This window comes from Clytia hemisphaerica, unplaced genomic scaffold, assembly GCF_902728285.1.
Source record: "Clytia hemisphaerica strain Z4C2 unplaced genomic scaffold, Clytia hemisphaerica genome assembly, whole genome shotgun sequence".
Lineage (NCBI taxonomy): Eukaryota > Metazoa > Cnidaria > Hydrozoa > Leptothecata > Clytiidae > Clytia > Clytia hemisphaerica.
In genome coordinates, this window is record NW_027103573.1 from 1,501,165 (window position 1) to 1,512,088 (window position 10,924).

The 10,924-nt window shown below is 36.2% G+C and overlaps 2 protein-coding genes and 1 long non-coding RNA gene across 3 annotated transcripts in view; 1 reads left to right on the forward strand and 2 right to left on the reverse strand.

The window, feature by feature from the left end:
• The window catches only part of LOC136801200 (uncharacterized), a 39,187-nt gene extending 36,323 nt beyond the window's left edge, over positions 1 to 2,864 (forward strand). The window contains exon 3 of the long non-coding RNA XR_010845815.1: positions 2,828 to 2,864. This is a non-coding gene — a long non-coding RNA (uncharacterized lncRNA). The remainder of the gene's footprint in view (positions 1 to 2,827) is intronic.
• A 2,176-nt stretch (positions 2,865 to 5,040) lies between these two features.
• Positions 5,041 to 7,426, reverse strand: LOC136801201 (salivary glue protein Sgs-3-like). Its single transcript, XM_067057837.1, has 4 exons — positions 6,675 to 7,426; positions 6,361 to 6,441; positions 5,740 to 6,030; positions 5,041 to 5,234 (listed from the first exon to the last, which is right to left on the reverse strand). Exons 1-4 carry the CDS (start codon positions 7,393 to 7,395, stop codon positions 5,194 to 5,196), a joined length of 1,134 nt encoding a protein of 377 aa, XP_066913938.1. The 5' UTR covers positions 7,396 to 7,426; the 3' UTR covers positions 5,041 to 5,193.
• Positions 7,427 to 7,613: 187 nt separating this feature from the next.
• LOC136801118 (mucin-22-like) lies at positions 7,614 to 10,650 on the reverse strand (the record flags this gene model as incomplete). Its single annotated transcript, XM_067057739.1, has 1 exon — positions 7,614 to 10,650. A coding segment is annotated over one exon (3,037 nt), but the record flags the coding sequence as incomplete, so codon positions are not given.
• Between the last annotated feature and the right edge of the window lie 274 nt (positions 10,651 to 10,924).

Consider the following 10,924-nt stretch of genomic DNA (forward strand, 5'->3'; position numbering starts at 1 on the left):
TATCATCAATCTTAAATTTGACACCCTTTGAGAAATGGAGAAATCTCCAAAATCAGCTGAATTGAATGTTGAATCAAATCTATTTGATGTTTTCTAGTTCACTTCATCAATTTCCTTTTATATTAAATATTCATTGCAGACCTTCTTTTCAAATAGATTGTTCATTCGCCGTAGATATCTTGAAACAATGGATAGATCTACTCCGTAACTGGCTGTAGCAAAATACTTTTCATTGTCCTGGAGGGCTTTACTAGTCATCTGTAAAATTGTAGCCATGAGGCTCGTGACCTAAATTCAAGCCCTTTTTTGACCTCTTTTTTTGGGCTCGTGGAGATCAAAGATACCTCTAGTGTTCGATCTGACAAAACTTTTCTGACAGTTTTCGATATGGCAAACACGTTGAGGATGGTTAAAATTCTGAGGCTTATGACCTAATAAAAAGGCCGACAGCTCTCGAGCTATGCACCATCCTTATAAGTTTGGACCACAGTTAGGTATTGGAAATTCAATCAATCAAATTCATTCGCTCGCCACTTTGCCTCGTGCCATACTTTTCCTAAAGATGGTATATTTGTTTTGATTTAACGGCCGTGGTTTGGGAAAACAGAGTAGCTCTATCTAGTATTTTATGTAAGATATCTGTGAATTTAATGATTTAATATGATTTCCAATAAAAAGTTCTATCAATTTGTAACTCAAAAGTGCCAATGTACAAAACACTATACTGTCTATAAATATTACCATATCTATCCCTGGAATCATAGTCCAGGGGGAGACAAACAGGTGGCCCTATAAGGTCTCTAAAAATTCTTGAAAATTCATGAAACTTGGTAGAATGATGCATTATCATGCAAATGTTAAAAAATATATTTATCATGACATCGGCAGTTAGCGTTCAGGCGCGTACCAATTTATTATTTAACTCTCCCCCTAAACTCGATTCAATCCTTTTTTACACCTTTTTCTATTGTCTATAGGTGCGAAAAAAAAGACTGGGACGGTTTTAGGGTGGTAAGACGGACAAAAGAATACCTGTGCGGCAATTATTGGCTATGGTTGAAAAGGTGTATTCGAAACGACAAATGTCATTTTGATTGAAAGGGAAAATACTAAAATCTGATTGGATGCGATAAAACGATCCGCAACGAAGATTTGTTTGCGATTAGGCGTTCGTATAAGTGTGAAGAAAGGCTATATGACACTCTGGCTAGGCTTCATCTAAATTCCCTGAACCTATAGGAAAATGATCTTGTCAATCTTAAAGGGATAATCAGATGGTCTGAGATATTTTGCCTATAGATAGCTTCTAGGATTTTAGGAAAATCTTATAAATTTTTCGGTGTACTTATTTTCCTAACTCAAGTTATACCACTTTGAAATTTTGAACCTTTGCTTGAAAACAATAGAAAAAAGTGTGAAAAGTCCCTGAAAAGTCCCATTTTTCGAGATTTCAAATTGGCATAACTTGAGTTAAGAAAATAAATACACCGAAAAATTTAGAGGTTTTTCCTAAAATCCTAGAAGCTATCTGCAGGCAAAATATCTCAGACCATCTGATTATCCCTTTAATGTTTTTTCCCCTCCCCGGACTAGAGAGAGATAAAGTAAACGATTGAAAACGGATCCCTCATTTTAAACTATTTTCCAATGCATATCTACAAAAGTTAATTTGCGGTCGTTTTTGATACTTTGATAGCCGTTCATTCTTATTGCCCCTGGGATTCCCAGAACTCTAAAGGGCTACATGCACCACACAATATATTGTCAGGCAATATATTGATGAATGTCGGCAATATTTTGCGGACACTTTTCAATATATTGCCGAAAATTCCTCTTTATGATAGAGCGCCTGTTGTTTACTCCGTACATTACGGTCCAAAAACTATATCGTCCAATATTGCTCATCGATATATTGTGTAGTCTAAGTAGCTAACAATTAACACCTAAGAATTTTTTTTGCGTAACTATTGTAATAAAGTCTGTCTCAAAATATATGGACATTTTTTGGTATAGTATGTTAAAAATTTTCTACTTGGAAAATTGGGAGATTAGATATGTGCATCTGCCACTTTTTGCCAACGGAGAATGTCAAACTTTTCAAATATTGCTTGTTTTCTCAGCGTCTTCACAGGATGTCTAAATCAAAACATTTATAATTCATGAACCATTTTCTGGACATCAAAAGTTTCTGATGCAATACCTATAACATTGTGTATTATAGTATAATGAATAATATATGAGTAATACCATGTTATAGTACAGATGTTACATTTTTAATCAGGTATTACACTTTAGTAGTAAGTTTGGCCACACGGAAATAAACGTTCTTTTTTTGCTCGAAGTATTTTGAAAGACAGACGTGTTTGAAAATGGAAATGTTCTTCTTTGCTCTCATTTCAATCTCCTCATTCACTTTAGGTAAGATAATCTGATAAGAGGGAGCTTATTTGTAAGACTGATGTTGGTTTACTTGTCATTTGATTTGAAAGTTACAATGTAGCTTTTTTGTAGCTGGTTTGATTTGACCCTGTGCTACACGCTTTTTTTATAAGAATACACTTTATAAGAATGTCCATGATGAAAATGGCCAAAAAATTAAGAATATGGTAAGAATATCACCATCATGGAATTTAGCAACTGAACCTAAGAATGCCATTTTAAAGGCATTTTAACCTGTAGATTGCCAATTTCGATCTTAACCTAAGAGTACCGTAAGAATATTTTTGGATGATTTTTGCCAAAAAGTTAAGAGTATCCATGATGAAATGAAAAAAATCAGGTCAAGTCAGACTATTCAAAGGTTCATGATTTTCCGTCTTTTTAACAGCAACGTCATTACAGTGTTCAAAATGCGACAGTCGGACGTCATGATGAAATGAAAAAAACACCATTCTTATAAAAAAAAGCGTGTATTCATCTGCTTTGGTTCATAATAGTAATAGAAATAGGATACAAATTTATTTTGTTTTTCATGACAGAGGAATTTGAATATAAAAGATAATGAGTTTTAGAAATCGTTATCCAGTGCAATTTCGTTCTTCGTTTCATCCACGTGAAAAATTTGCTTGCTTTTACAAAACGGGGTTTTAAATTTTTACTGTTGAGCTAAAAGAAATACTTATATAACAACATATTACATACAATTTTCATTAAACAAGAGTAGAGTTAATTTTTTTCTATTTGCTTTTCTTATTTCACTGCATTTCTGCAAAGTTAAATTTACTTAAACTTAGGTCTCCGGATCAAATAGATCTACAACAAGGTCTTAAAGATCTTACATGTCCTTACAACTACAGTATTTGCTTGTATACATCAAATCAGACTAATCAAAAGTTCGTGTTTTTCCGTCTTTTTAACAGCAACGTCATTACAGTGTTCAAAATGCGACAGTCGGACGTCATGGTCGGATTGTGTACGAACTGAACGTGTTGTTGAGTGCAGTCCTTCGGTGAAGACTGGAGACAGAAATGTTAACATGACTTGCATCAAATCTGAAGTTTTTCATCGAGGGCATGAAGGTGAAAGTTATATGGTGTACCAGAAGAAGTGTGGCACGAAGAACGATTGTAAGGAAGAAATGATTTGTAATGCTGATGGCTTTTGCAAGGTAATTATACTGATACTTCTTTAAAACTGGTTCTAAATGTCATTAAAGTCCATTCGGTTTATTTATTTCACATGAAATTATTCCATCCGCTCTAGAAGGCTGAAATCAGGAGTCTTTATATACCAAATATGAAGTTTCTAGCATCAAAGAAATGATAGATCATTGTTTTTTCTTTTTTCATTCTTCATTTTTCATTTTCATTTTCGAAAAGTTTGAAATTATTCTTCTCAAAAATTAAAGTGTTATGGATTAGGCTTTTCCAGAAATAGTCCAGTGCTGAGGACATCGGATATCCAGGGGCTTAAAGATTCTTGTTCAAAAGGTGATATCCAGGGGGTAAAGTGTCTTTTCAAGTAAAAAATACGATATCCAGGGGTAAGCATCTTTATAAGAGAGGATATTCAGGGGGTTCGATACTTCGAAAAATCAATATCCTCAACAGGAGTATAAAATCTTTTTTTGGAAAAGCCCATTATATTTCCGACAGAAAAATCTGATTTGTTACAGCTGAAACATTCCATGAAAATGGCAAAAAAAAACAAGATTATTGCACACTCAAAACGAAATGACTTGAATTCTGAGCCGGTAATTCACGATTAACAAAAATAATATAATCGATCTTTAAAGTGTGGATAAGTACCTGGAAACCCTTCAAAATAGTTAACATTCCTTGTAGGATAACTTGGAAAACTGTAGACATTTCAACTACGAAATTATTACATTGTGCAAATACTATAGACTGCAAAAACCCAAGTATTCTGAGAAGTAAAGGTCTTACGTTGCTTGGTCTAAGTAAAACTTTCCTATCGCGGAAATGCCAAAGATTGGATTGAATACTTAAGATAAGTAATTTGTTACTAACTATAAGTAATACAAGTAAAATTTTACTTATGCTTTTTGCAGTGTAGACTAACAAACTGTTCGTTATTCTTTTCTGTTTCAGTTCTCATGTTGCCAGGGTGATTGTTTAACCAAAGCTACTTCACAAGCAAATCAATTCACATCTTATCACGTGGTATACTTTATCGCTTCAATTTTCTCCGTATTCAAAATACTTGTTTGATTTGTCAGCCTGCAATTTTGTTTCAAGTGATAGAATTAGGAGCGGCCCACGCTATAGATAACCTGCTGTGAGATGATTGTGTTGTATTTGGTGTCTGCCAATTTGAAACGAATTGAATTTGCCTCATTTGTTCAGGTGAGGGGTATTAATAAGAGTATTGAGATAGAGAAAGTCTTTTGTCAAGCGCTATAGTCATGTGATTAATATTCTGACTTTGAACGTTATCTAAATCACGAGGAAAATGCGGCGAAAATATAATTGTGAAATCCGAAACCGATAATCCTTTAAACACCAATTAAATATATATCATTAAAATTTTGTACTATTTGATATATTTCATATTAAATAACATAAATAAATTAATAAATAAATCGATCAATAAATTATTAAATTATGATTAATAAATACTAAATTAAAATTACAATTCCATTAAATACGAAATTTTATTCATTTATTCCCGACACCTTAAATTTTTTCCGCGATGCGATGGTGAGGATAATTTTTTACATCGCTGGCATCTTCATCACCATTTCCCGGTCCGCGATCGAGCGATCAAGTCGTAAGCTGTTAAACGAAGAAAATGAAAATTTTCATTTAAATGAAGTTTAAGATTTTGAAATCATGTGATTAAAATAATTCTAATGTTAAGTATTTATCAATGGGTATGCTCTGTTCGAAGATTCCGTTCTTTCGGGGGGGGGGGAGTATAATGATACGCCCCTAGGGGATCCGCCAGTGAATTACACCTTGTCACGTGTATTACCCCCCAAAGAAGCATCTAATCAATCTATGAACTATAAGATTTGGGCCCTTTGAATGACATGACAGCTTAATTACCAGGACAATATATCTGTTACCCCGTATGAAACTTTTCTAGCAAACCAATTAAAGAAAGTGACCTTTGAAAACTTTTATTGAGACGAACGTTACTTTTTCAAAGTAGACAGGAGAATTCAAGATAGTTATCTTGAAATATGGTTTCGATCTTCAAAACATATTCTCGGAAAGTACGAGTCCAGAGCTAATCCCATTAATCAAAAAAAGTGAACGGGCCTTTATACGAACTTACATTTTTTGATGTGAGGGACCCATCCACTTTCCAATTGAGTAAGATCACTTTCCAGCATCTGTTTTCGATTGGTCAAAGCCCTCAGCCAAGGGCTCAGTTTACACTGCATTGCCATGAGACAGTCAGTGTAATTCTTAAGTGATTTTTGTTGCTCTACTCCATTGTGTGTCTTGATGAAAAATTGCAAATTTGTCTTACACGAAACAAACGATTTCATCTTCTCTCGTAAATGCGCCATTTGTTTATCAATCAGTTTCAAAGCCAAACGTATTTTCTCTCCCAACGAGTTTCCTGGAAAAAACATCGAATTTTAATTACAATAAGGATTCTTTGGAAGCCATGTTGGCACACAACGTTGGTTCACCGTTCATCTAACGTTATATATGGACGTTGTGAACATTGATAAACGTTGTGGCAGCCGGCAGACAACTTTAACGACAAAAGAAGAATAAGAAATACGACGGAATAGAACGTTCCTTTAATAAGGTATTACCGTGTTTCATTGAGCAAGAAGGGAAGAATGAAGGAGCTAAGAGCATCCAATGTATATTGAAATGGAACTGCGTAACTCGAACATGCTTGTGGTTACGTGCTCAGTTATGACTGCCAAAATAAATTTACCTTTTAAGCTAGTAACATCTTTCATAGTCCATGACAGAGCTTTGTAAGGACATTCCTTGGGAGTCACGCATTGGCACATCCCTGTTAAAAATAATGTTTATAATTTAGTGTTTTTACATGGTTCAGTGGATGGTCAGCAAAGACAATTACACGATTGACACGCTACATTCTCATATTACACTAAGAGATCACATATAGAATGTGAGTAGCCAATACGGTACCTCTCATAGTAGAGAACAAATCATCTGGCCTTGAAGGTAAGACTTTATGTGTTTTTATATCTTTAAGAAAACATAACAATCATAACAGTTTACCTTTTTCTACTTGAGGTTTAGTAGGGCCCGTTGACTTTATTGTAGTTCGAAGAGGTATGTTAGTGGTATCAGACGAATCTGTTGTAGATTTTGACCAATTATGAGACATGGTTGTGGTATCAGTCGAATCTGTTGTAGATTTTGACCAATTATGCGGCATGGTTGTGGTATCAGTCGAATCAGTTGTAGATTTTGACCAATTATGAGACATGGTTGTGGTATCAGTCGAATCTGTTGTAGATTTTGACCAATTATGAGGCATGGTTGTGGTATCAGACGAATCTGTTGTAGATTTTGACCAATTATGAGGCATGGTTGTGGTATCAGACGAATCTGTTGTAGATTTTGACCAATTATGAGACATGGTTGTAGTATCAGTCGAATCTGTTGTAGATTTTGACCAATTATGCGGCATGGTTGTGGCATCAGACGAATCTGTTGTAGATTTCGACCAATTATGAGGCATGGTTGTGGTATCAGTCGAATCTGTTGTAGATTTTGACCAATTATGCGGCATGGTTGTGGTATCAGTCGAATCTGTTGTAGATTTTGACCAATTATGAGACATGGTTGTGGTATCAGTCGAATCTGTTGTAGATTTTGACCAATTATGAGGCATGGTTGTGGTATCAGTCGAATCTGTTGTAGATTTTGACCAATTATGAGGCATGGTTGTGGTATCAGTCGAATCTGTTGTAGATTTTGACCAATTATGCGGCATGGTTGTGGTATCAGTCGAATCTGTTGTAGATTTTGACCCAATTATGAGGACATGGTTGTGGTATCAGTCGAATCTGTTGTAGATTTTTGACCAATTATGAGGCATGGTTTGTGGTATCAGTCGAATCTGTTGTAGATTTTGACCAATTATGAGACATGGTTGTGGTATCAGTCGAATCTGTTGTAGATTTTGACCAATTATGAGACATGGTTGTGGTATCAGTCGAATCTTGTTGTAGATTTTGACCAATTATGAGACATGGTTGTGGTATCAGTCGAATCTGTTGTAGATTTTGACCAATTATGAGACATGGTTGTGGTATCAGTCGAATCTGTTGTAGATTTTGACCAATTATGAGACATGGTTGTGGTATCAGTCGAATCTGTTGTAGATTTTGACCAATTATGAGACATGGTTGTGGTATCAGTCGAATCTGTTGTAGATTTTGACCAATTATGAACATGGTTGTGGATCATTGTAGATTTTGACCAATTATGAGACATGGTTGTAGTATCAGTCGAATCTGTTGTAGATTTCGACCAATTATGAGGCATGGTTGTGATATCAGACGAATCTGTTGTAGATTTTGACCAATTATGAGACATGGTTGTGGTATCAGTCGAATCTGTTGTAGATTTTGACCAATTATGCGGCATGGTTGTGGTATCAGTCGAATCTGTTGTAGATTTCGACCAATTATCAGACATGGTTGTTGCTTCACTCGTAGTTCCAGTAGAGGATACAGTTGTAGCATCAGTTGTAGACGAGTCAGTAGTTAATTCAGTTGTGGTACCACTTGTTGTTTCAGTAGAGGATACAGTAGTGGATTCAGTAGTGGATTCAGTAGAAGCATCACTGGTAGTTGTAGAATTAGTTGTAGTCGAGTCAGTAGTTAATTCAGTTGTGGTATCGCTTGTTGTTTCAGTAGAGGATACAGTTGTAGAATCAGTACTTGATTCTGTATTATTCGAACCACCGTTGCCATTGTTTGGATCGTCTGTTGTTGTTGACGAGTCAGTAGTTGCTTCACTTGTTGTTTCAGTAGTTGATTCAGTTGTAAAATCAGTAGTAGAAGCATCACTGGTAGTTTCAGTGGAAGACTCAGTTGTGGATTCAGTTGTTGCTTCACTTGTAGTTCCAGTAGACGATACAGTTGTAGAATCAGTTGTAGTCGAGTCAGTAGTTAATTCAGTAGTTGCTTCACTTGTTGTTTGAGTAGTTGATTCAGTTGTAGAATCAGTAGTGGATTCAGTAGAAGCATCTCTGGTAGTTTCAGTGGAAGACTCAGTGGTGGATTCAGTTGTTGCTTCACTTGTAGTTCCAGTAGACGATACAGTTGTAGAATCAGTTGTAGACGAGTCAGTAGTTATTTCAGTAGTTGCTTCACTTGTTGTTTCAGTAGAGGATTCAGTTGTAGAATCAGTAGTGGATTCAGTAGAAGGATCACTTGTAGTTTTAGTGGAAGACTCAGTGGTGGATTCAGTTGTTGCTTCACTTGTAGTTCCAGTAGACGATACAGTTGTAGAATCAGTTGTAGACGAGTCAGTAGTTAATTCAGTTGTGGTATCACTTGTTGTTTCAGTTGAGGATTCAGTTGTAAAATCAGTAGTAGAAGCATCTCTGGTAGTTTCAGTGGAAGACTCAGTGGTGGATTCAGTTGTTGCTTCACTTGTAGTTCCAGTAGACGATCCAGTTGTAGAATCAGTTGTAGTCAGGTGAGTAGTTAATTCAGTAGTTGCTTCACTTGTTGTTTCAGTAGTTGATTTAGTTGTAGAATCAGTAGTTGATTCTGTAGTATTAGAACCACCGTTGCCATTGTTTGGATCGTCTGTTGTTGTTGACGAGTCAGTAGTTGCTTCACTTGCTGTTACAGTTGTAGAACCAGTAGTGGATTCAGGAGAAGTAGTTTCAGTGGAAGACTCAGTAGTGGATTCAGTTGTTGCTTCACTTGTAGTTCCAGTAGACGATACAGTTGTAGAATCAGTTGTAGACGAGTCAGTAGTTAGTTCAGTTGTGGTATCACTTGTTGTTTCAGAAGACGATACAGTTGTAGAATCAGTAGTAGAAGCATCACTGGTAATTTCAGTGGAAGACTCAGTGGTGGTGGATTCAGTTGTTTGCTTCACGTTCCAGTAGCATACAGTTGTAGAATCAGTTGTAGTCGAGTCAGTAGTTATTTCAGTAGTTGCTTCACTTGTTGTTTCAGTAGAGGATTCAGTTGTAGAATCAGTAGTGGATTCAGTAGAAGCACCACTGGTATTTTCAGTGGAAGACTCAGTAGTGGATTCAGTTGTTGCTTCACGTGTAGTTTCAGTAGACGATACAGTTGTAGAATCAGTTGTAGAGGAGTCAGTAGTTGATTCAGTAGTTGGTTCACTTGTTGTTTCAGTAGAGGATTCAGTTGTAGAATCAGTAGTTGATTCAGTAGAAGCATCAGTGATGGTTTCAGTGGAAGACTCAGTGGTGGATTCAGTTGTTGCTTCACTTGTAGTTCCAGTAGACGATACAGTTGTAGAATCAGTTGTAGTTGAGTCAGTAGTTGATTCAGTAGTTGCTTTACTTGTTGTTTCAGTAGAGGATTCAGTTGTAGAATAAGTAGTGGATTCAGTAGAAGCATCACTGGTAGTTTCAGTGGAAGACTTAGTGGTGGATTCAGTTGTTGCTTCACTTGTAGTTCCAGTAGACGATACAGTTGTAGAATCAGTTGTACTCGAGTCAGTAGTTGATTCAGTAGTTGCTTCACTTGTTGTTTCAGTTGAGGATTCAGTTGTAGAATCAGTAGTGGATTCAGTAGAAGTATCACTTGTAGTTTCAGTGAAAGACTCTGTGGTGGATTCAGTTGTTGCTTCACTTGTAGTTCCAGTAGACGATACAGTTGTAGAATCAGTTGTAGAGGAGTCAGTAGTTATTTCAGTTGTAGTATCACTTGTTGTTTCAGTAGAGGATACAGTTGTAGAATCAGTAGTTGATTCTGTATTATTCGAACCACCGTTGCCATTGTTTGGATCGTCTGTTGTTGTTGACGAGTCAGTAGTTGCTTCACTTGTTGTTACAGTTGTAGAACCAGTAGTGGATTCAGTAGAAATAGTTTCAGTGGAAGAATCAGTAGTGGATTCAGTTGTTGCTTCACTTGTAGTTCCAGTAGACGATACAGTTGTAGAATCAGTTGTAGAGGAGTCAGTAGTTGATTCAGTAGTTGGTTCACTTGTTGTTTCAGTAGAGGATTCAGTTGTAGAATCAGTAGTAGCTGCTTCACTTGTAGTTCCAGTAGACGATACAGTTGTAGAATCAGTTGTAGACGAGTCAGTAGTTAGTTCAGTTGTGGTATCACTTGTTGTTTCAGTAGACGATACAGTTGTAGAATCAGTAGTAGAAGCATCACTGGTAGTTTCAGTGGAAGACTCAGTGGTGGATTCAGTTGTTGCTTCACTTGTAGTTCCAGTAGACGATACAGTTGTAGAATCAATTGTAGACGAGTCAGTAGTTAGTTCAGTTGTGGTATCACTTGTTGTTTCAGTAGACGATACAG